A 24,082-nucleotide genomic window follows, 5' to 3' on the forward strand; every position below is an offset into this window, starting at 1 on the left:
GGTGCAATGTAAAAGATAGGGCCACTGAATGACTTAACATTGACTAAATGCTTTGTGAGTGGCTCTGGATAAAAGCATCTGCCAAAAGAATAAATGTAAATCCAAAACTTTCCATTAAAAGCAAGTAACAAACTATTAACACCAAAACTTCAAGCACAAAAAGTTGAAGCACTTTTCACAGCTTTGGCACTCAACACCCCTATACTCGTGAAAATAAAGGTTCCTTAATTTGTAGTTGGTGTCAAGTCTGTACATGGTGTGGAGGTTCTTTATACTTTGAAAAGGTCCTTCACATTTGTACATCTCATTTACAAAAAAGGTACCATTCACTGAAAAATTGTTGAGGGAACCAATAGTGCTATTTCTATGGTATCACTGCAAAGAAAGCTTTAGTTTTAAGTGTATGAAACTCATGAAAGTCAGATATGCTCCTGCTTTAGACTCAGACGGTGACGGCTGACTTTAATGTGCAGTTCCACTCGGGAAAAGGCTCAAGAGCGGCTGCCATCTGAGGCTGTCAAGTGCAGCACTATGGGACCATGCATCAGCGCGCACAGAGGCTCAACGGGGTGCACCAGCCAGCGTGTGTAGAGCGACTCTGGTGGGATCCAGAGCTGGTGGGCTTGAGGGGAGCATCACTGTGCCTCCTGCTCCGCTCACCCTGCAGCAGCCGTTAAGATTAGAACTCCCTTTAATCCGACAAAGGGGATTAGACTCCAACTGGGAGGAGGGAGAGCAGCGCTACCGTGGAGGGGAGAAAAAAAAAAAAAAAAAAAAAAAAAAGGGGAGGGGGGTGAACCATGAATTATTAACACCTCTCCAAGAGCATGGTGAGCTTGGTCTTTAACCCTAAATCACAGCACCAAGATGGAGGAGAAGGGCACTGCTTACACCCACTGGCATTATCTAGGATCTTTCTCTGGCACGGTTAAGTAGTTTGGTAGGGGACGGCAGAGACTCTGTCGGTCTTGGTTTGCTGGGATGTGCCTGATAAGGTCCAGTGAGAGAGAGGAACAGGGAGAAACAAAGATAGTGAAACTGAAGCAGCTTTCTGAAGCATGTTTAGCTGAGTCGTGTCCACACACGGGACAGGACAGCAGCAGTGCTGATAGGACAGGAAGCAAAAATAGCAGCTCGTTTAAAATACACACAAGCAGCGTGGCAACTTTCAGTGCCCACAGTTTCTAACACAGACAAGAAGGGCTTTAAACCAACCAATAAACCACACCTTGTTCACCCATTATATATATGAAAGATTAAGATTTGACCACTTAAGGTCCCATCAGCGGGTCCAGACTTTCCATTCTTGTAATTACATGCCTTAGACAGAAAATCCATAGAAGTAATGAGTAATGAGAAAGTCATAGCAGTGAATAATAAGCCTTAAGACTAACCAAAACTATACACCTACACTTGAAGAGGCTAAAAACAGACAACAGCTTTCTGGCTTTTCAAGTGGACCAGACGACACTGTCCACATGGTGTTTCTTGAGCCAGTTTCCAAGACACACTAGAAAACATAAGCTGACCACTTCCAAATGGTTGAGAGAACACAAGTACATGGTGAAAAACAACACAAACAAGCATGAATCCAGAGGAGGGGCTGTCAAGATCCCTGGACTTACCCCCCTTGTTCCATCTGCCCTTATTCCTGCCCTGGAGTGAGGGCTGTGGAGCAGAGAGCAGGAGCAGCAGCAGAAGACGCAGAGCTGGAGAGAGGAATCCACGGCCGCTCCTGAGGAACATCTCCAGGAGTTTAAGGCTGTGGGGGAGGGGGGTGCGGGGGTCTTTCACCTGTCCGCGGAGGCACTCGGCCAGACGCTAGGAGCTGTCATCGGTGCTCTATCATCGGTTACGCTCCAGACGCAGAGTGTGTGCGCGAACGTGTGCCTCTGCTCAGCTCTTCCTGCGTGAGAATGAAGCTCACAGCATCATCTCCATCACATAAGCCTTCATCATCATCCGAGAGAGAGTGAGCGAACGAGAAACAGGCGCAACATAAGGCACGCCGCAGCTCTCTCTGCCTACTCCACTCACACACACATCCACACATGCGCTCTCTGACTGTGCACTCAGTCACACACTCATGCGAGCTCGTGCTTGCAAATGCTGAGGGATTCTCCTGCTTCTTCCTTTCCGCCCTTCCTCTTTCTGTGGAAACTCTCTCTCTCTCTCTCCCTCTCCCTCTCCCTCTACTACTCTCGCTCTACCAGTGCACCGCAGCCACACGCAGGAGTTTACGCTGAGTGAGGCACATGTGCGTGCATTCAGGGTGGAGGGGGATGTCAGGGATAAAACAAAACGGTTGAGTAACACCACTGGGTTATACGAGATGTGTGAGGAGATGACAGAAGACATTGAGAGAAGTTTTTAGAAGATTTGTAAGGAGAAGAGAGGATTTGAGAATTTGAGAGGAAAGGGAAAGAGAAGACAGGAGAGAAGAAAAGAGGAGAGGACAGGAAGATTTGAGAAGAGAAGAGAAGATTTGAGAAGAAAAGAGACGATTTGAGAAGAAAAGAGACGATTTGAGAAGAAAAGAGAAGAAAAGAGACGATTTGAGAAGAAAAGAAGATTTGAGAAGATTTGAGAAGAAAAGAGAAGATTTGAGAAGAAAAGAGAAGAGAAGATTTGAGAAGATTGGAGAAGAGAGGATTTGAGAATTTGAGAGGAAAGGGAAAGAGAAGACAGGAGAGAAGAAAAGAGGAGAGGACAGGAAGATTTGAGAAGAGACGATTTGAGAAGAAAAGAGACGATTTGAGAAGAAAAGAGTAGAAAAGAGATGATTTGAGAAGAAAAGAGAAGAAAAGAGACTATTTGAGAAGAAAAGAAGAAAAGAGAAGATTTGAGAAGAAAAGAGAAGAGAAGATTTGAGAAGATTTGAGAAGATTTGAGAAGAGAAGAGAAGATTTGAGAAGAGAAGAGAAGAGATTTCAGAGGAAAATGTGCACTTTGACAGAGATTGAGGGGTTGGACAACAGGGGTTGTGCCAATCTACATTAATAACTTGGCATTCTACACACAACGTGCAGTAATGAGTTGGTAGAGTGTACAGTCGCTGTCATGATAAAACCTTGTCTAAATGGTAACTTTATAGGCTATTATTTTCCTAACTTTAATACATAGGAATCTAAACTAGTAGTTTTGGGATTTTTATCAGCATGAAGTGTTTACCCAGTGTGAAGGGTATTATCAAATGAAGGAAAACAGCAACTAAAACAACAAAAGGTTTTGATATGAGAGCTACAGTAGGCACAGGCACACATGCAAGCCTACAGGATAAAACTTTTTAGACATCTGCCCCCACAGCTTTAGGGTGTTTTCATAAATGAAATCACTATTACATTATTTACTGCAAAAATACACTGTTTTGAGGTTATTTATACTGTTGTGCTTTAATTGCAAACTACTTTGATGTTTAAACTAGAGCAAAATGGTGAACTTGCAGGATTTTAAGCTTTTTATTGTCTGTGGCTTCTCTTGCTGGAGAAGTGAAGAGCCGATGTTTTGCCACGCCAGTGCTCCAGGGACAAGCCTGTAAGGTTGTTAAAGTAGAGTACATAAAACGGATGCTTCACAGAGCCAGCTGGTACATGCATGCGTATACACACGCACGCACACGCACACACACACACACACACACACACACACACCGTGGCTTTAGTGTCCTAATTACAGCTTCTGAGGGAAGCCATGATTAAGTCCATAATTTTTTATACACAGTGAAAAATTAATATTCTAAATCCACACATAAGCTCCATGGGCAAGTGGCACTGCAATACTCACACTCGCACTCTGCCTGTCGCCATTGCCAATTTCTCATTGCCTTTAGCACGTTGCTCTGTAAGCAAACACACACACACACACACACACACACACACACACACACACACACACAACTTCTCTCTGATCTCTCGCATCTCCACCTATCTTACAAAAGCTGGACCAATATTATGCTAGTGCAGTAATTAAAGTGGACTGCAGTGGGAAGAGATCCGATTTTTGCCTTTTAAACAACATCTGTTCCCAATACAAACATGTAGAAAAACAGAAACCAGGAGAAATGCTGTATACAAAGATAAATTGGAAACAACCATGCTATTTAGTAGTCAACCTTAATCAAGACAAACTAAGCTGTTGACAAACTTTGTTCGACTGGCTATGAAGCTCAGCTGCACCCGCCATGTGTGCCGGTGCCTTCCCCTAAATGAAATGGATGGGCTGATGCATATCTGCCGTTGCTTAGTTTGTTTTAGTTTTGGGGCTATGAGGCCAATTTAGTTAACTAGTAATAGAAACTTTTAATCACTGCACACCTACATCACACACTGTGTTTAATCATTTTTAAATGTAGCAGTAAGGGATGAATTGGTATTTGCAAAGATTAGAATCAGCAAATTTTTGCTGAAAACATGCTGCTATAAATGAGCCAAAATGCTGTGACATAATTACGCATGACTTTTCGTGATGAATAGCCAGCTGTCTATTACTTTCAAAGTAGTATTTTATTTGATTCATTTGAACTAAATACACAATTGATTTTAAACTGAACAATTTAAAATGTTATTAAAGAGTAAATAATGTTATTTATATTGTACGTTTGGCAGCTAATAGAAAGTACTAGAAACATGTTAATATGTTTTATGTATTTATTTATCCCACACAGTGAGAGCATCGGATAAAAAAAAAGCTGACAAAAATCGTCCTCAAAATTGGCAAAAAAAACTGGCCATTAAAAGTAAATTGGAAACGCAGTCATCTACAAACATTCAGCATTGGTGCATCCATATTAACATGTCATACAGTGCCAGAGGCCATATATACAGATACACGCTACAAAGTCACACATCTTGGTAAGTGAAATCATCTGAAATCTAGTCAAAATAGCTAATATTTCTCATTTTGAGACTGACATTTATGGCTTTTGGCAGATGTTTTCATCCAAAGCGACTTTTAACCATGTTACAGATGTAGGCGAATGCAGTTATAAGAGACTAGCTGAAGATCTTATTACTATGGCATGATTTGCTTACCTGGGCAGGAAATCAAACCCCAGTCTGCTGTTAGCCACTGTACTATTTTAAATGTTATATAGTGAAAGATCTTATTCCACTGGCAGATAATTCTTCCCATACACTCTTTAAAAAGGTCCTGTATGAGTGTAAGCAAAGTTATTTGCCAATGATAGATGAAACAGGTAAAATATTTACAGAAATAAGGTAAATCTTATGCTCACTAAAAAATTTCAAAATTACTCCAATATTAGCAATCTATGCTGGTCTCATAGCTTCAGTGTAAAATTAAAGGAGAAAACTTAAGACACCAAACACATCTTGGTCTTGACTACAGTTATGGTAAGGGCGGGTTTGGTGTAAATGGGATTTTTTCGCCAACTATTCCTTTGTGAAAGAGTGCAATATCATGTTGTGATACCTGCAGATATGCCCAGGTGCAGCTGAGCTTCTTGTGGATGACTGTTAAACCCCATCTGTGCCCAGGTTCAGTTTGTGAGTCTGCCAGTAGGACAAAGTTTGTCAACAGCTCAGTTTGTCTTGATTAAGGTTGGCTCCCCACTGGTGTAGTTGTATAAAGATTTATCTTTGTGTACGACATTTCTTTGTTTTTCTACAGTGTTTGAATTGGGAACAGATGTTGTTGAAAAGGCAAAAATCATCTCTTCCCACAGTGAGTTTGATTTTTCACCCAACTATTGCTTTAAAGTCTCAATGAAGCGCCCAAAGCACATTAACAGTGGGGTGGAATAATAAGCCAGAGTACGCCAAGGGCACGAGTGATCTGAGACGGTCAGGGTCACAGCTCATAGGAACGAGAGAAAACAAACCCACACAATGTCACAGCAAATGCTCGCACCACACAAAAGCATGGAAATGGCAGTGAATGTCTGAAATTTTCATATTGTTCTGCATAAGCTGCTAATTGCCATCACAAACCGAACTTGAGAGAGTAAATCAAGAGCCAGGACAGGAAATCTAGACGCATGGAGTTGACGAAAGCCTTCACATCTTGCCATCAGCTGCAATGCCCGTGCAGGGTTTAAATGGTGATATGATGGAGATATGATGAGCACAGACCCTAGTGTAACATTAACTCAGACAAAGGCATAAATCTGTGCGGGCAGAAGAGTAGTTAGTGTCCGCATTGTCTTAGTATAGCGTCCCGGAGAGGCCATTCTGCTGAACAGCTCGCAGATGGGTTCACTATCCAAATCAATTCTTACCTCTTTATTACTATAGCCACAAACTGGCGAGGGAGGAGAGAGCGTTGGGCAGGTTTGGGATGTGCAGAAAGCGATAGGCAAGTCAGGGGCCGTGTTCAGAAGCTATAGCCCCTGCCATGGTGCTCTGCTGGTGGGGTGGAAAGGGGGTAAGAAGCCCCTGAATCCATGCTGGGGGGAGCCTGTTGGCTTATCACCCCCAGACAAGAGCCCCCCGGATAAGCGCAGCCCAAATGGAGCCCAGGCAGGAGACAAACAGTGTCGGGGTGCAGGACAGTGATAAGCAGAGGAAGCTCCGCAGGGCAGCATAGAGAGAGAGAGCGAGCGAGAGAGAGAGAGAGAGAGAGAGAGAGAGCGAGAGAGAGCGAGAGATAGAGAGAGAGAGAGAGAGAGAGAGAGAGAGAGAGAGAGAGAGAGTGTGAAAGAGAGCAAGAGAGAGGCAGAAAAGCACGGAGAAAGAGTGTGAGAGAGAGAGATGGCTAGAGAGGTAGAGAGAGAGTGAAGGAAAGAGACAGCATGAGAGAGAGCAAGAGAGCGAAACACTAGCTTTTCCAGCTTTCTGCGGCTAAACCTTTTTAAAAATTTACATGTGGACATTTGCTAGGTGTAGCAGATGTAGGTTAGCAAACCACTCTGTATGCATTTGCAAGAGAGAGAAGAAAAATACAGAAAAAGAAGATAGAGAGGTAGTTTGTTTATTGCAACCAAAATTCTCTTATAATGTACTTGGTCCATCTTTTGTAAGTAGGGTTGCTTTTATACTTTTTATACTAGCAGAAAATTGTGGCATTTTGGTTCTGGTTTGCTTAGCATTCACACTGACATATTATATATAACATCAAACCAAAAGATGTAAACATAAGTCATATATGAGTGTATACTCACAACTGTCTGGGCAGATTTTCTGACGTACAATATCAGTGAATATTGTCCACCAAACTTTCTGAATCATGCTATTCTCTGCTCTGTCTGGGCTTGTTGGTTTTATTTATGTCTGTTTTATCTATCTTGATATATAAGCCACAAGACTTGTATTGGGCACAACGCAAAACAGGGTGAAATCAATGTAACATCCTCAAGTGGCTTAGTGCTTTTACAAAATAGAAACCTTATAATAATATATAATAATATAATGTATGTGTGCAGTCAAATGTGTACATCAAGCATTTTACAACAACTTCAAATGTGCTTCAGCCTTATTAAAACCGAAACCATGAATTTTATAATTACTGAGCTTATGAGGAGATGTTAAAACACATGCATGTGTCAAAACAGCATCAGAAACTGTTATGACAAGTTATGCAAAGGAAAGATGACAGTTCATTCTGTCTTTGGTCCATTTAGACATCTTTTGTCTGTATTGTGTTCAAACTGCAACAGAGTTTGTTCTGAAACAAACCAAGACCGACTAGCTCAGGGGTCTCAGTCTGCTTATTTCAGTTCAAAATATATCTAGTATGCAGAAATGCATTACAAATGGGTTGAAGCTCAGCTGCTTGTGCACCATCTATTGCTACAGAAGTAGGTATTGTAGCCCTTGCATTAAAATACAGCTTTTATGAATCACCTAGACATGTAAAAAAAATGTAATTATTTGCCTGCATCTCAGTTTTATTTGCTTCTACTTATTTTATTTGGCTAGTTCACAGTTTTTAACGCCAGGACGATATGCACTACAGACCTCTAAACTTCATGTGGCCTTCAGATTAGCTCAAGAACAGCATAGAGAGCTTCATGGAATGGGTTTCCATGGTCAAGCAGCTGCATCCAAGCCTTACATCACCAAGCACAATGCAAAGCTTCAAATGCAGTGGTGTGAAGCATTGCCACTGGACTGGAGATGTGTTCTCTGGAGTGAGGAATCACGCTTCTCCGTCTGGCAATCCGATGGACGAGTCTGGGTTTGGCAGTTGCCAGGAGAATGGTAATTGTCTGACTGCTTTGTGCTAAGTGTGACATTTGGTGGAGGGGGGATTATGGTGTGGGGTTGTTTTTCAGGAGTTGGGCTCGGCCCCTTAGTTCCAGTGAAAGGAACTCAATGCTTCAGCAGACCAAGAGATTTTGGACAATTTCCTGCTCCCAACTTTGTGGGAACAATTTGGGGATGACCCCTTCCTGTTCCAACATGACTGCGCACCAGTGCACAAAGCAAGGTCCATAAAGACATGGATGAGTGAGTTTGGTAGAACTTGACTGGCCTGTACAGAGTCCTGACCTCAACCTGATAGAACATCTTTGGGATAAATTTGGGAGACCACGTGCCAGGCCTTCCTGTCCAAAATAAGCGTCTGACCTCACAAATGCGCTGCTGGAAGAATGGTCGAAAACGCACTCCTAAAACATGTGGAATGCCTTCCCAGAAGAGTTGAAGCTGTTATAGCTGCAAAGGGTAGGCCGACATATTATACCCTATGGATTAAGAATGGGATGTCACTCAAGTTCATGTGTATGAAGACAACCAAATACTTTTGGCAATATAGTGTATGTTAGTCTAGCTGCGTGCATGTGAATGAGTGAGTGTGTGAGAGAAACAGAGAAAGAGAAATACAGGAATAGAGAATAGAAGTAATTTGCTTATTACAAAGAAAAATGTAATTAAAATTTACTTTGTCAAAACCTCTGAGAGTACTATTGATAGTATTGATTTATAAAATAAAGTGAGTTTGCTTATAAGAACCCAAACTGACTTATAATTTACTTAGTGCAGCTGCTAAAAGTAAATCTAGTGACTTCTGATTTGACCTGCCAGAAACTGAACCTAATGAGAAACCAACACCCAATGAGAGAAAATAGTATTACATAACAAACTCTTACTTTTTTAAAATGTATGTGATTTTTTAAACAAACCTGCTTTCTTTAACTGTATATTGTTTTGTCATTTTGACAATTACAAAGTGTTGCACTGTAGTCCCCTAAGACTAGAAGTACCCCTGAGCTTGGCTACCCCTGACTTAGAGTACAGATAGTTTGATAGTTTGTTTGTTATAATCTCAATGCTCTTAGAATTTACTTGGTATACTTTTGTAAGTAAATGTAGAGTAGCATGGGGAAACAAGCCCTACAGCGTAAGGAGCCACACCACTCATATGTTTTCTCTCGATCAAATGACTGAGTCAAATCTAATTTCTAAATGTTTACTGAATGGCCATGGTGTAACACTCTCGAATTTCATCTGAATGACAGCATTCCTGGTATTTATTTCCCTGGAAGTTTGTTTGAGCTCATCAGGTCTCATTTCTATTGCACTGAATTATAGTGATGTGTAATATATGACATTTGTGTTAAATTATAAATGCTGTGCACTTAAACCAATCTAAATGATGTTAGTTAGTTTTGCAGCTACGCAAGAGTTAAATAACTCAAATATATATTGTGATTTATAGAATACTGATTTCATATTTGGCTTATTTATATAATTAATTCATATACTCACAAGACACTATATTAGGTTAGTAAAAGTTTGGACCCCCTTTTGCCTTCAGAACTGCCTTAATTCTTCATGTCATACTTTCAACAAGGCGTTAGAAACATTCCTTAGAGATTTTGGTTGGTTATTTGAGTTACTGTTGCCTTTCTATCATCTTGAACCAGTCTGCCCATTCTCCTCTGACCTCTCACATCAACAAGGCATTTTCGTCCACACAACTGACCGCTCACTGGATATTTTCTCTTTTTCGGGCCGTTCTCTGTAAACCCTAGAGATGGTTGTGTGTGAAAATCCCAGTAGATCAGCAGTTTCTGAAATACTCAGAGAAGCCCGTCTGGCACCAACAACCACACCACGTTCAAAGTCACATAAATCACTTTCTTCCCCCCATTCTGATGCTCAGTCTGCACTTCAGCAAGTTGTCTTAACACCTTTATATGCCTAAATGCATTAAGTTGCACCCATGTGATTGGCTGATTAGCTATTTGTGTTAAGCAATTGAACACTTTATTAGGAACTATAGAAATATAATAAATTGTATTTTAGCAATTTATAATAACAGATGAGGACAGATTCCCCAGAAAGGGGTTCTTACTACAGGTGGGTGAACATCCTGGCACAATAGTGGGGACAATATGCCCTTTACAAGATTTTTATTTGTTTTTGTGTGTGTGTGTGTGTGTGATATACCACTGGCTGCTGTTAATAAGTACAACCTGCACATGCTCAGCTCATACATAAATATCTTTCCTTTTCTTTAGTAAATGGACATTATTCCTACCCTACTTACTTCCTTCCTTACAGGTCCAAGAAGTAGTTTATTTATTTATTCTAGCAGCAACATTTGGCAGTAGTAGCGCAAACAAGAGTAAACCATTTAAATAGTGAGACACTGAAGTGAGAGGAGAAAGTCTCTCTTTCCAGTCACTCTGAAGTAAAGCTCTTGAAGACACGCCATGAAATGGGCTTTATTCACAGGAAGTGCCAGAGCGTATGCTCAGAATGGCTCCCCTGATGAAAATCTGGCTCGTGTGTAACTGGGTCCTCCCTCGTGCAACTGCTACACAAGATATTGGATAATCTGATAGCCGTCTCTCTGTTCGTAGTACTAATCTAAACCCCCATTTCTATCCACCCCTCCCCAGGCTCTTTTATAAGGCTGGGTTATGGCTGGTAAATCTGTATTGGACCACATTGGGCTGTTTGTCTTTTTTTGAATGACTGTAATACAGCTCAGAATAATTCCCCAGCATTGCTACCATCTGGCCCGTGATTAACATTCAGATTAGAATTCACCACAATCAGAGCTCAGCAAGTTCCAACACAGAAAATAACTGCTGCGACTGAACTATTATTAGCCTTCAAATGCTTCGGCTTATGAATTTTAATTCTACAAATATAGTGTGAGAAGATATTGCATTAAAGTCTCTGAACCAGTGGCAAGCAAGCTTTAAAAACCACAGCTCCAGCATGCCAAGTACTACATTTGCAAAGTCAAAGTGCCATAGGGCCTATTGGAAAGCACAGATAAAGTAGGACATTTCCCTTTAAATTTAACTGCATTCTAGTATATCAATAAACAAGGTTTATGTTCAAACACCTCTAAACACACAGTCTCTGCTATTCAGCATGACTGCACAATTACTTATGCATCCAAGTTTCACTCAAGGCACAGCCATGCCCAAGTCTGAGGTAGAAAGAGAATAAACAGAAGAAACGCAAACATTTTTTTGCCTTTCCAGCAAATTTTCTTCATTTTTCCTATTAAAATGTGTAACTCTCTGCATCATAGCATTAGCATGGGACATAAAACCTCATGCAGGTCCTGCAAGCTACACAAAATTCACGAGCAGAATTTATAACAACTGAGACTTGAATATCAGCATACGGATTTACATGAAACCTGCAATCCTGCAAAACTGCGGTACTAGACAAGTCGGGTGACTTGTGCGCAAATTAGTTTAGTTGTTAATATAGTTATTTTATTTATTTGGTTCATATCTTCTTCAGCCAGAGAGAACAGAAGCTAAAGGTTATCCTTTCAAAAAAACCCTGGAAGTAACTGGTAATAGATTAGAAACAAAAAACAGTAAAAGGGATCAAACGTCCAAGAATTATCAGGAAATATTTCAGAATCCAAATATTATTTGGCCAAATGTTTTGTCAAGTATACAGATCAAGCTCAAGAGCTTTTATTAAGTGTTGTGACAATTCACTAGTTCAATGAAAAAACACAAAGTTCTGTTTTTAGAAAATGTGCTGAGGTGGGCACAGAATTATTCTAGATTAATGGTGTGAAAACATTTTGTCTTGGGGGGCCAAAGTGCAATGTTCGAAATGGACAAAGGGCCAAAAAGACAAAACAACACACACACAAACAAAGTGAGCATTACTCTTTGTTACTTAAATATTTAAAAAGTGTTACTTTAGGCAACAAAAAAGTGTTATCATCATCATCGAAAAACCAGATGAAGAATTTTATTTTGAAGCACAGTTTACTGCAGAGCTTTTTAAACTGGGGCTTGTGGGGCTTTACTTAGTAAAAGTAGTGGTACTTGTTTAACAATAGTATAAACCTCACAAATATTATCAACAAATCACTTCTCTGTCATCCTGCTCCCACTTAATTATTGGTAATGTCAAACAGTGCAATGGCGCTCATTCTCCACAAACTAAACACGTTTGAGTAAGTTTGAATAACCCTTGCTCTACTGAATATTAATACAATAAGTACTTAATCAATCACACGTTCCAAAGTTGTTCAAATCCCATTTCTTATTTTTACTCCTACCCCTTGTTTTCGAGTGCCACCTTGCCCCTTGAAACTTTACAAAAATTTACAAGGGGTAGCAGTTGAAATCTTTCCCTATGAAATGGAACAACCCTCAAATAACAAAGAACATTACTTCATTAATAGGTTAATAGTAGTGCTCTGTAGACAGCCCTGCCAGTATGCAATGATTCAGCAACCTCACTGCTGGGCTGTAGTTAAATTTAGGAAATCATATGCCTTCAAAAGTGGGGGGGTTGGGGCACAGCAGTTACTTATTATCGCCCACCTCCAATTCTTTTATTTTATTCCTTTATCATTTAGGCCTCCCTACCCCTATATCTCAAGATCGGGACACCCAACCCCTAGGCTTGAAGGTGCAAAACAGAGAAGTAAGGGTTAAGTTGGTAGGAGCAAACTGTAAACTGACCTGGATGCAGAAATGTACTTTTACAACTTCTGTTAACATACAGTATTTTTTTTTTATTTAGTTTTAACACATGTGGTCAAATTACTTACTTATTTTATGCATTATTACCTATGCGCTTAGTTTCACACATACTGAAAAACAAAAATTCTAAATACAAAGCTGCACAGACCATCTTTCCCCCTCGGTACAATAAATTCAATAAATAAACAGTGATTGTGCATTAAAAGATGCACAAGTGTGTTCTCTGTGTATGCACAACGTTCTCTCACCTGGAATATCAACATGTAATTTGACCAAGCTTTGGCACTGGGCATTACCCAAACTTTGGCATATCATCAGAAGTTTACTGTGAGACAGACTCACAACTGTAGATGTCTCCATTACATTGGCACCCAGCTAATTAACATTTTAATCAAGCTGGCAGAGCAAAATTGATCATCTGAAAGTGGAGTGTTTCATAACCACACTGTCCGTTTGAGATGTCAGCGCTCGTTTAGTTTCCTGCAGCAGTTTGAGAGATGGATCTAAGCACATTTCAATGCATCCTTTTAGTGTTCACCCTAACAGACTGATGCTGCTCGACACTCTGGCTGAATGCCACTATCAGAGGTGTGCGTTTGGGTGGTAGGAGGGGGTGTGAGTGAGTAAAAACACCCCCCCCACCAACACCTGACCCAGCTAAGCTGCAAACACAAACAACATAGCGTCAGCAGTGTTAACAAGTTCCTGAGAGGCACCTGATGTTTTGGATGCCAGATTCTGGGCTAAGCACATAGTGCATGGTCCTACAGGAGGAGCAATGGCGCACCCAGCAGAAAGCTACACTGGGAGTGTTACTGGAGCATGGCTTCACCACTCACTCCACATGAATAAGACATCATAATCCACAGTCACATATAAAATATGGATTACTGCACTCACTGCACCCTATGTGCCAGTGCAAGAAGCTACCAGGAGGATGATATGCACATGTGTGTACATTTATTCTATATGATGCTGCCTGATGGTATTTTTTTACTTTATTGTCCAACAGCACATCATACTTAAAATTAAATAAAGACATTAAAAACCTCATTAAATGCTATGGATTTTTTTAACCAATATATATTTCTGTTTATAATAGAAAATAGGTCCCTTAGATGTATTGTATAAGACCCAGGAGATGTTAAGAAACAGAAAACAATATATCTCTTCATGTGATGATTACATAAGAGACTCAAGCACATAAATTCAAGGGTCACTGCTTACAATCACTTTGCACAACCAAGCCTTTCATCAACTGTAAATTTCTGACCACAAAGCTGCTCTTGGCTGGATATTTGTGGATGAAGCGATCACACATTACCACACCATTGCCATGTCAGTATCACTGCTGATGAGAATGGTCCAGCAACGCAACAACCTAAAGCTGTACATGATGGGCTATAGTCCGTGACTGTACATCTATGTAGTGGACCTATAAAATAAATAGAGCTCAAAAACTGGCCAATGAGTGTAATTACTGCCCATTACATGTTTCTGATATTGTGAATAGTTAGCATATGCCATAACACAAGCATGTGTGAAGATGACTCCTGAGTGCCAGCTACATTATGAATGTCCTGGTTTGTGGAGAACAGAATGTGACTGACCACGACAATCTGTATGTCCTTAAAGGCACAGGGCACTGTTTTTCCTCCTTACTCAAAATGTTACAGTAATGAAGTATGTGATAATCTTCATACCTCTGTCTCAGTTCAACATTTACTGGGCACTGCAGAGTGCATACACCTCTACATTTTCAATGTTTTAGTATATTACCCCTAACGATTGTTTAGAAATTACATTTTATTTCACCTGATCACATATAACAAAATAACTATAGCAAATCATAAGCTACCTTATATTTCATAAACCATGAAAATCAACTGATCCTCCCACACTTCACATGCTCCGCATCGCTCTACTGGAGCAACGTTACAGCTACTAGATGTCCTCACTCATTTACACAGTTTTTGGATGCAAGAAGGAAAATGGCCACCTTCTATATTCTGCTTTAAATAACAAAACCAAACCAAAATGGCTCACATTTCTGGGGTTTAATGACACCCAGTACAAGATTTTGTAGCAAACATTTTATTGTGGAAAATTGGGCTCAATGCAGCTCCAGATTTGCTAGTGTTCTGACAAACTGTGCCACGCTACCTTTTTTGAAATATCCTACCATACCGCATATTTTTAGCAGTAGCGCTCCATGTAAAACTGTATGCAGGATATATTGATGACCCTATTAGAAAATGTTAATAGCACTGAAATCTATAGGTAGGATAATTTGATAGCCTAAATCTCCTTACCAGAAAACATTACCAGCATTAAAAGAATAAGGATATTTTAATCACCTCAAATCACCTTATCAGCGAGTAAGTCTGTACTGAATTAACATTGAAAATGCGATAAAACATTTGAAACATGAAGTTACTACAGTATTCTATGCACATACTCGGTAGGACCACTCAATGGGTAGAACACTGGCTGAAAAGAACAGCTTTCCCAATTCTTACTGAAGACCATGCGGATAAAACTGTAATCCTCATTTTTTTAAATAACAATCATTGTTTCCATTTGACAGTTGTAAAGATGTAGTTAGCAACAACAATGTAGCAAAATGAGCAGACTAATGTTAGACAACTTCATCATTTAGTTTAGCTTGTTAATGTAACAAGGTTAGCTAGCTTTAGGAAGGAAGCAATAACATTAACCAAGACACCAAACAGTCATTCTGTAGGGCACATTAAATAGGGCAGCCGTTATAATAAGGCCTGATGTACTTTTTAAGGTGGAGCGGGAAAACTGAAGCAAGACGTTGGCGAATTACAAGCTTCATGCTAACAGTGTAGTTGAAATGCAAAACCACTGATTAGCTGGCTAAGAAACAGAAATGATGATGGCACCTCAGTGTGGCACAGGCTGGAAATCGGATCACATCAATGCAGCCTTAAAGTATGAACCTGAAGAGGGAGATTCTGAGCAAGAACTTGAAAATCACAGCCTTGTAGCAGCTTCTCAGTGGTGCTGTTTACGAACAGATTTGTTTGTTAGCCAGCTAATTGAAGGTTTTCCATTTCACTGTATTATTAACACAAAGCTAGAGGTAGCTCCTAACTCACCAGCTTGTAGTTTGAATTTTTCCATTCAACCTTAAATGGTACAGCAGTTACATTCTGCCTGTGCCCACCCAACCAGGCAGCTTCGCTTGACATCTGTCAATCAATCTGCTGGGGTCTACACCCACACAGAAAAATGATTAAAGGTTACAGAAAAAGAAAATACAAAGTACACAGTTCACAGATTTTAAAACAACTGTGCAGGGCCTTTGTGCAAGCCCTGCTTGCCCATCCACGATCCTCTGTAGTGCTACAGGCCAACATGATAGAGTACAATGACCATAACAGACCTTGAACCTTAATGCACTCCATTTTTGACAAAAAATGTAATACATATATTTAAACCTTATTTTTCTGTCTAGACATAAAACCCCAAGAGAGAGATTTTTCTTTGTCCTTTCTCTCAGACATTGATTGGAAAAAAAAACTTGGCTAGTTACAAGTTTTGTCTTTCCAACAAGACTGGAGAGATGCATTTAAAAATTCTTCATAAAACATATCCCTGAAATTCTCTCATCAAAATGTATAGATACAGTGGAATTATCCACTTTTTGTAAAGAAGAAAGTAAATCAATAGTTCACTTATGACTATCTTTGTCTCCCTTTTCTGGTCTCAGCTTTTTTTCTCCTGTAAATCAAAGTCATATCTTCACTATGAAAGAGATCTTGTTAATACATAAATTCTGATCCTGCTCAAATATGTTTCAACTATTTTATCTGTCAAACATTTTTCATAAAAAAAATTCTAATTCAATTCCTACAATGTCAGTTTTTAAAATGGAAATGGAATATTTCTTTTTAGTTTTATGTATCTATTATTTGTCTGACTATTTTTTATTTTACTGTTAATTTACCCATTTCATGTAATGGTGGTGTATGGTGTGACATTTATAATAATTGCTATGAATAATTGCATCAATTTCAAACAAAATGGGATAGATGGGATATCTTAGAAAACATTATCATGAAACAAAGTGATAAACAGTAATCATGTGAATTAACCAACTACTTGAATAATCTTGTTTAAGCCATGATTGAGCTGCAATAACTAATAAACAATGATTAAATATGGTGATGTTCAAGATTCAAGAGATTTTACTCCCATTGACTCTGCTGTTGCATTGTTAGTATGCTGCTCATTAATTTGTCCATAGGTCTCCTATAAGCACTGTCCAGAGTAGTATGCTGAAAGTATCACATTAAAAGCCATTTAAAAGCTGTATGAGAATGAAAGGGCTACTATCGTGGATTCCATCATAGCAAAATACAGCGCATAATCAGCGAGGCATCAGTTTAGACTGTAGTAGTATATAGTATACTGCAGATTATGACACTAGGAAAATGCATTAACAGCACAGTAATATTTATATATACATACATATACACACATACATATACACACACACACACACACACACACACACATTATATATACATACATACATACATACACACACATTTACATATACACATATATACATGCATATATACATATACATATATATATATATATATATACACATATACATATATATACACACACATACATATACATACATATATATATATATATATATATATAAAAAATGTGTGTGTGTGTGTGTGTGTGTGTGTGTGTGTATGTATATGGTAGGTAGACTTAGCATTTAATTAAGTCTTCAGTTCGTTCAACCAACATATGTCTAATCAATATCTGCATAACCATGCTTACACTCTTTTCTGTCCAAGCTCAGAATAAGCCCATATCTTTTGGCAGTGACTCCAGTTTTCAGATCTAATGTACATTTCTGTAATTAAAAAGAAAGTAGCTCTGTAATGCAGATTTAACGCACCTCCCTCCTTATTCAGCATCCACACACTTGCACGATTATGCAGGCAAAATGGTGACTGAAGTCAATACTGTGGTGCCTGTTAAAAGCACAATTACATTGGGAATAAATCCTTTTACAGTCCAGAACGCAGAAAGCATGGATGCAGCGCATGTTGGGAGTGGCAGCAAGCTGTTGGGCAGCAGCGGCGACGTGGAAGAGGAATAAGAATCAGAATGAGTTAGTGATGGTGGTCATAAAATATGGCAGGAGCTTCTATTTACAACCTGTAATAAAAGTGCCACCGGTGCAATTTATAACAGAGTTTGGCCTGCAAGCCAAACCCCTTTTTTTGCCAAGGGCACAAGAATACCCTCTGCACTGCGCTGGAACATGTTGGCAGATGGAGTTTTTGTCTAACAGGGAATTGCAGAAAGGGAAGTGGGCATTGAAACAGGCCAAGCTGCGGTGTGTGTGTGTGTGTGTGTGGGGGGGTGGGGGCGTTGGGGTCTTTAAGTTGATACCAGTGGGCCGAGTCCCAGTGATCCGCTGTTTCTCCATTGTTCCAAGACAGTGTGCGTCTCTCTTTCCCTTAAGATGACGCACACCCCACAAGCCCCTCCCTGTACCTTACTGGCAAGGAAGAAGAGTTATTAATGGGGTCGCCCCGTTAAGTAATGGCAGCAAATGTGCCATGAGTTATGGGGTGAATCTCTCTCAGCCAGCCTGACCCACTGTCTTGGCTCGCACTCTATGAGTTATGCTATTGATCTGCGAGGAGTGATCTTGAGTTATGGTTCAGATTAAGCTGCCATGACAGAGAGGGTTTCAGATGCATGCCAAGGTTTGAGACTTTTCTAAAAGTTTCTGCAAGTTTTTCTGACTTACCTCAAAGTTCTCAAACGGGCTGACATCCGCATCCTGAAATCTTACCCACAAAAGGGCTCCACTATGAGACTGGGGTTACCCGCCTAATCCTTAATTCAGCCTAATGCCATTGTGTGTCTCACTCTATTATCAGAGAAGATCAAAGGCCAAGTCTGAGGCTACTCCCAAAGCATCTCTGACTCGGAGCAGGCATTTCTGTCAGGATCAATTTGGTTCTTAACACGGTACAAGAGGTCTTTTTCTCAGTACCAACCTGAAGAGGTCTAATTGAAATTCACACCTCTTAGACTTTAAAAATAAAGATACTAAAGCTTCAAAGGATGGTTCTTTAAATAGCCAGTTTTGTAAATGAGATGGGTGAATGTGAAGACCCTTTTTCAAGTTAAAAAAAAAACTCAATGCAACACCAAAATCTTACACTACTTACAGGTTTTTCATAGAACCATACACCCAACCTTTACCCTTTTCTTCTAAGAGCATAATTGAAGGTATTTTCTGACTACAAGCCCTGAGCACATATTTATCAACAGTGACGGGTATATAATGTTGTGTATCTTGTCTTCAGATACAAAAAAAATAGCTCTCTAGGCAGAACTGCACAGAGACCTATATCTGGAGCAGAATCTGCCTTGAATAAATGTAGCTGAATCCAAAGGCCTAGGTCTCTCACACACACACACACACACACACACACACACACACACACACACACACACACACACACACACACACCCCTTCTAAACCACTTATCCTCATGGGTTGTGGGGGAAGCTGGATCCTATCCCAGCCCTGGTTGGAAGGCAGGATACACCCTGGACAGGTCACCAGCCCATCACAGGGCAGACACATAATAATGTACATTCACACACAGACACAGACACACACTCACACGTAGGGGCAATTTAGCATTTCCAATGGGCCTGACCACACGTAACCCACGCAGATATGCAAACTCCACACAGAAAGGACCCTGGTTGCCTTAGTTAATACAGCTAAAATATTTATACAAATTGGAATTGTTAAATTATTTAGAAATGTTTCAGAAATACACTCAAAATTAAAGATGCCAAAAGGGTTCTTTGGTGTGATGGACCACAGAAGAACCATTTCTGTAAAGTAGATGTGTGAGTGCGATCAACCCAAAACCGAAGCTGTCCTTTTTTTTACCTTACCTTAGACCCTCACACCCTTGATCATATTAAGCATGATTCATCAACCTATACCATTTAAAACACAAAAATGTTTCTCCATAATCGTTGATTGAAATATACCGTATGTGGCCGGTCTCTAAATAAATGCCATTTGGAATTTAATTACATAGCCTGATGAATAAATATCCCACCCAGAATTATTTCCATTTTATTCAGAAATACATCAAGTTACAGAAAAAAAAACTTTAAGATTTTCAGTTTACATAAACTTTAAATTTTAAAGATGCCTTCACATAAACCTCCAAATACGGTTTGAGGAAGTACCCTTATAAAGGAGTTCCAGTGACTATCAATTTCTGCAAAATAACATAATGAAGATATAAATAAAGTAATTCCTAGTGATTCTATTCTATCCTAGTGACTCATTCTAGACTTACCAAGTCCGAATTGTTCACAGTGGTTGTGACAGAAATCAGACATCTGAAGTGTTTAATGCCTTTAAAAGCTGACACCAAATGCTGATACACAAAAAAGATTACAAATACGTTTCTTCATCATCAGAATCCTTTATTGATCCCAGAGGGAAATTGCAGTTGTTACAGTTGCAACCATTTATGTAAAAGAATAAACACTTTAATAATTTAAATCAAAGATGAAGAGAAATTTGCAATATGTACATGAGATTTAAGTTCTTATGAATACAGTAAAGTGGCGGTGACTGTGATAATAAATATTAAACATCTAGTATAAGGCAGTTCAAATTATTGTACCTCTGACTTATTGCACCCAATTATTATTATTACACATATGAACAGTAATAGAGTTTGATGGCCACAGGTAAGAATGACTTCCTGTGGTGCTCTGTGGTCATTTCAGTAGAATGAGTCTTGCGCTGAATGAGCTCCTGTGTCTCATCACCATGTCGTAGAGTGGGTGGAAGCCATTGTCCATAATGGCCTGCAGCTTAGACAGCGTCCTCCTCTCCGACATGGCAGTCAGCGAGTCCAGCTCCACACCCACATCACCGGCCTTGTGGATCAGTTTGTTGAGTCTGTTGGCATCTGCCACCCTCAGCCTGCTTCCCCAGCATGCAACAGCATAGAGGATAGCACTCGCCACCACAGACTCATAGAAGTATAGTCCAGCAGATGTTGAAGGACCTCAGGCGCCTCAGAAAATAGAGATGACTTTGGCCCTTCCTGTAGAGGGCGTCAGTGTTCTTAGCCCAGGCCAGTTTGTTGTCAATATAAACACCCAGATATCTGTAATCCTCCACAGTGTCCACACTCACCTCCCTGATGGACCCAGGGGTCTCTGGTGCCTTGTCCCTCCTCAGGTCCACCACCAGTTCCTTTGTCTTTGTCACATTGAGCTGCAGGTGATTCCGCTCGCACCATGCGACAAAGTCCTTCACCGTCGCCCTGTACTCTTACTCATCCCTATTGTTGATACACCCAACTATTGCCGAGTCGTCAGAAAACTTCTGAAGGTGGCAAGTCTCTGTGCAGTAGCTGAGATCTGTGGTGTAGAGGGTGAAGTGGAAGGGATAGAGGACAGTTCCTTGTGGAACTCCAGTGTTGCTGACCACTCTGTCCGACACACAGTGCTGCAGGCGTACATACTGTGGTCTGCCAGTCAGGTAGTCAACAATCCAGGACACGAGGGGGACATCTACCTGCATCACCCAGAAGAGCAGGCAGACAGTGTTAAATGCACTGGAGAAGCAAAAAAAACAAAAAAACATGCCCCTCACAGTGCTGGCTGGCTTATGCAGGTGAGCATATACTTGGTTGAGCAAGTGAATGATGGTGTCCTCAACTCCCAGGCGGGGCTGATAAGCGAACTGGAGGGGGTCCAGAAAAGGCTGGGCTATGGGTCGGAGCTGATCGAAGAATGGCTTAAACATTGTTTTCGGACAGTTCTGAGACAAGGTTTTTCACTTAAAACCTATTTTTTATTCCATTCATGGAGGAGAGATGCCTTTTTTTTCTTCATATTTACCACTTTCTTACTATTATCGGCCTGATATGAAAAAAGCATAAGTTCACTGATGATTTAGAAATGTAATTCAAATAGCTATATTTGTGTCAAACATCATGACCTCTGGTCGCTATCACCAATGTTGCTAAAAATCAAATAACTGTTAAAAATCAGAGTCAGTAAGTTTTTCTAAAATTAACCATTTCAAAAATACTTTACATTAACAACTTATTTATGCAGACATTTTCCTTTAAATTGGTATAGAACCTTAACACCGTTAAATGGTTCTTCATGCTCCCAAAAGTCTTCAAACATGGTGCTTTAAGGAACCAAAAAGGGTTATTCTGTAGCATGGTTTACAAATAAAAAAACAAACTTTGTGGCCTTCATTTTAAGAGTGCATTTACTAATTAATTGTTTAATCACTGCTCATAAGCTACACTCCATAGAATACATCCATTGCTCATCCATCAAGAGTAACATGGTCATTGGTTAATAAAACATTGACAGTATTTATAAACTAAAAAAAAAACAACAACAAACTTTACCGAATATATGAACAATGCTATGACAAATGGAGAAAATGAAGGGTCATTATCTAAAATGAAAAATATAATAATGCATTACAAGATAAACTATCATTACAGAGCTGCACTCTTAAAGAGATGGATTGCTTACATTAGCATCGTAGATCCAGTGCAAAACTAAAGACGCACCTTCAGACACCAAATCTCTTGAGTGATTGACTACATTTGGGGTAAAAGGAAAAGTGTGCAGTTAATTATTAGCTAAATCAATAAATCTACAAATAACCCTCAATATCGAATGATGCCTAAAAGAATAAAAACTGAAATGCAATGTGTCCGAGTGACTGAAGTCAAAGTGGCAGGTGTTTGGATGAAAGTGACTCATCTAAGTTAGTGAAGACTGAGTGACTGATGTCTGAGCGGCATTCATATGAAATCTGAGACAGAATGACTCAAACAAAGTGGATAAATAAGAAGGTTCATGTCGTGATGTGGTGTGAACTCGTATGTATGCCATATTAAATGCTATTTTTACTCTTCTTTTTTCATGACAAAGATCATTATTGCAGTTAATTAGGTACAAGATTAGCTTTGCATGGAACAGGGTTAGCCTAGCATAGTTCTCAGTCTTTTTGTTTCAGTTGCTCATGGGAGGTGATTTTTCCTTTGTCTTTGTTTAAAAAGGTAACCAGTGGTTAAATGGAAATGCTATGTCTGATCCTTATGATACTGGTCCATGAAATGTTCACGGCTGACCAAAGAGGCACCGAGAACTAGCTTGCAACTGACAAAGGATGTGGTCATGCATATGTGACCGAGACAGGAGCCCCATGGAGAACTGGACACTATCTAAGATTCCATGTGGAATCCATTAACATTTCACATGCTTCATTCACTCCATTGACATTTAGTGAAATTGCAACATATCAGAACAGCAAAAAGCAGATTTAAAATAGCACAATTTAAAGCACTTGTATTGCCTGAGGTCATCATTCAAGGTCAAGTGAACATGCAGGTGACAAACTACAGAGGCTGGCTGGTTTTCCCCTTCCATTTCAGCTTTAAATTGAGTTCCTTGATATTGCAACATGAAAAAGCATCCTATAATGTGCATAAATGGCCTTACACCAGTCTTTAAATGTGGGTAAAGGCCATGGAATCGATAAATACAACCCCCCCCCCCATTTGGTATGAATCAGGGTTCTGCGCTCTGATGATCCGTTATTTGTTATTTACACATGCAGCAGGACGTCGCCTTGTTCACCACACCACGCCTTTTGTGCTTAACTTTAGCCTAATGTTTTCTAGTCATTCATGTTTTTTCTCCCCACAGCCACTTGTGGATGTAATGCACCAGAAACTTCACAATAAGCCTGATACAATTTGCTTTTTTACACTGAAAATGCAATGAAATGATTTAATTTTAGGAGAAACAGTAGTGACAGCAACAGCAATTCATTTGACTTACAGATGCAGACATTTGAAAACAGCCCATTCAGCAAAAAAAAAAACTAAAAGCCTTAAAATGAGTGAACTACAAGTACAACAGAGCTTTGATCTGAAAGAGGTTAGCTTTCACACATACATTCTCAAAATTAGACATGTTTTTTGTTTTGTTTTTTATTGGTCTGTAAAACTCTTACATATTACAGACTTGCGGGTCAGTCACTCCTGTGGTGCAAATGGAAACTGTCCTTGAAATACTCAATATACATCTGCAAAAAAA

At 39.8% G+C, this 24,082-nt stretch overlaps 1 protein-coding gene across 8 annotated transcripts in view; it reads right to left on the minus strand.

Annotated features, from left to right (window-relative positions):
• robo2 (roundabout, axon guidance receptor, homolog 2 (Drosophila)) overlaps positions 1-24,082 on the minus strand; it is a 608,847-nt gene that overhangs the window by 481,310 nt on the left and 103,455 nt on the right. For 6 of the 8 annotated variants that reach the window (XM_037546543.1, XM_037546539.1, XM_037546537.1 and 3 more), the window contains exon 1: positions 1,626-2,124. The exons of 1 other annotated variant lie outside the window; for it this stretch is intronic. In XM_037546543.1, the coding sequence (XP_037402440.1) occupies positions 1,626-1,746 (121 nt within the window). In that variant the 5' untranslated portion in view covers positions 1,747-2,124. Of the gene's footprint in view, positions 1-1,625; positions 2,126-24,082 lie in introns of those variants that run through there. One more of the 8 variants, XM_037546541.1, reaches the window with a different exon arrangement.

The sequence above is a fragment of the Pygocentrus nattereri genome, chromosome 17, assembly GCF_015220715.1.
Source record: "Pygocentrus nattereri isolate fPygNat1 chromosome 17, fPygNat1.pri, whole genome shotgun sequence".
Taxonomy (NCBI): domain Eukaryota; kingdom Metazoa; phylum Chordata; class Actinopteri; order Characiformes; family Serrasalmidae; genus Pygocentrus; species Pygocentrus nattereri.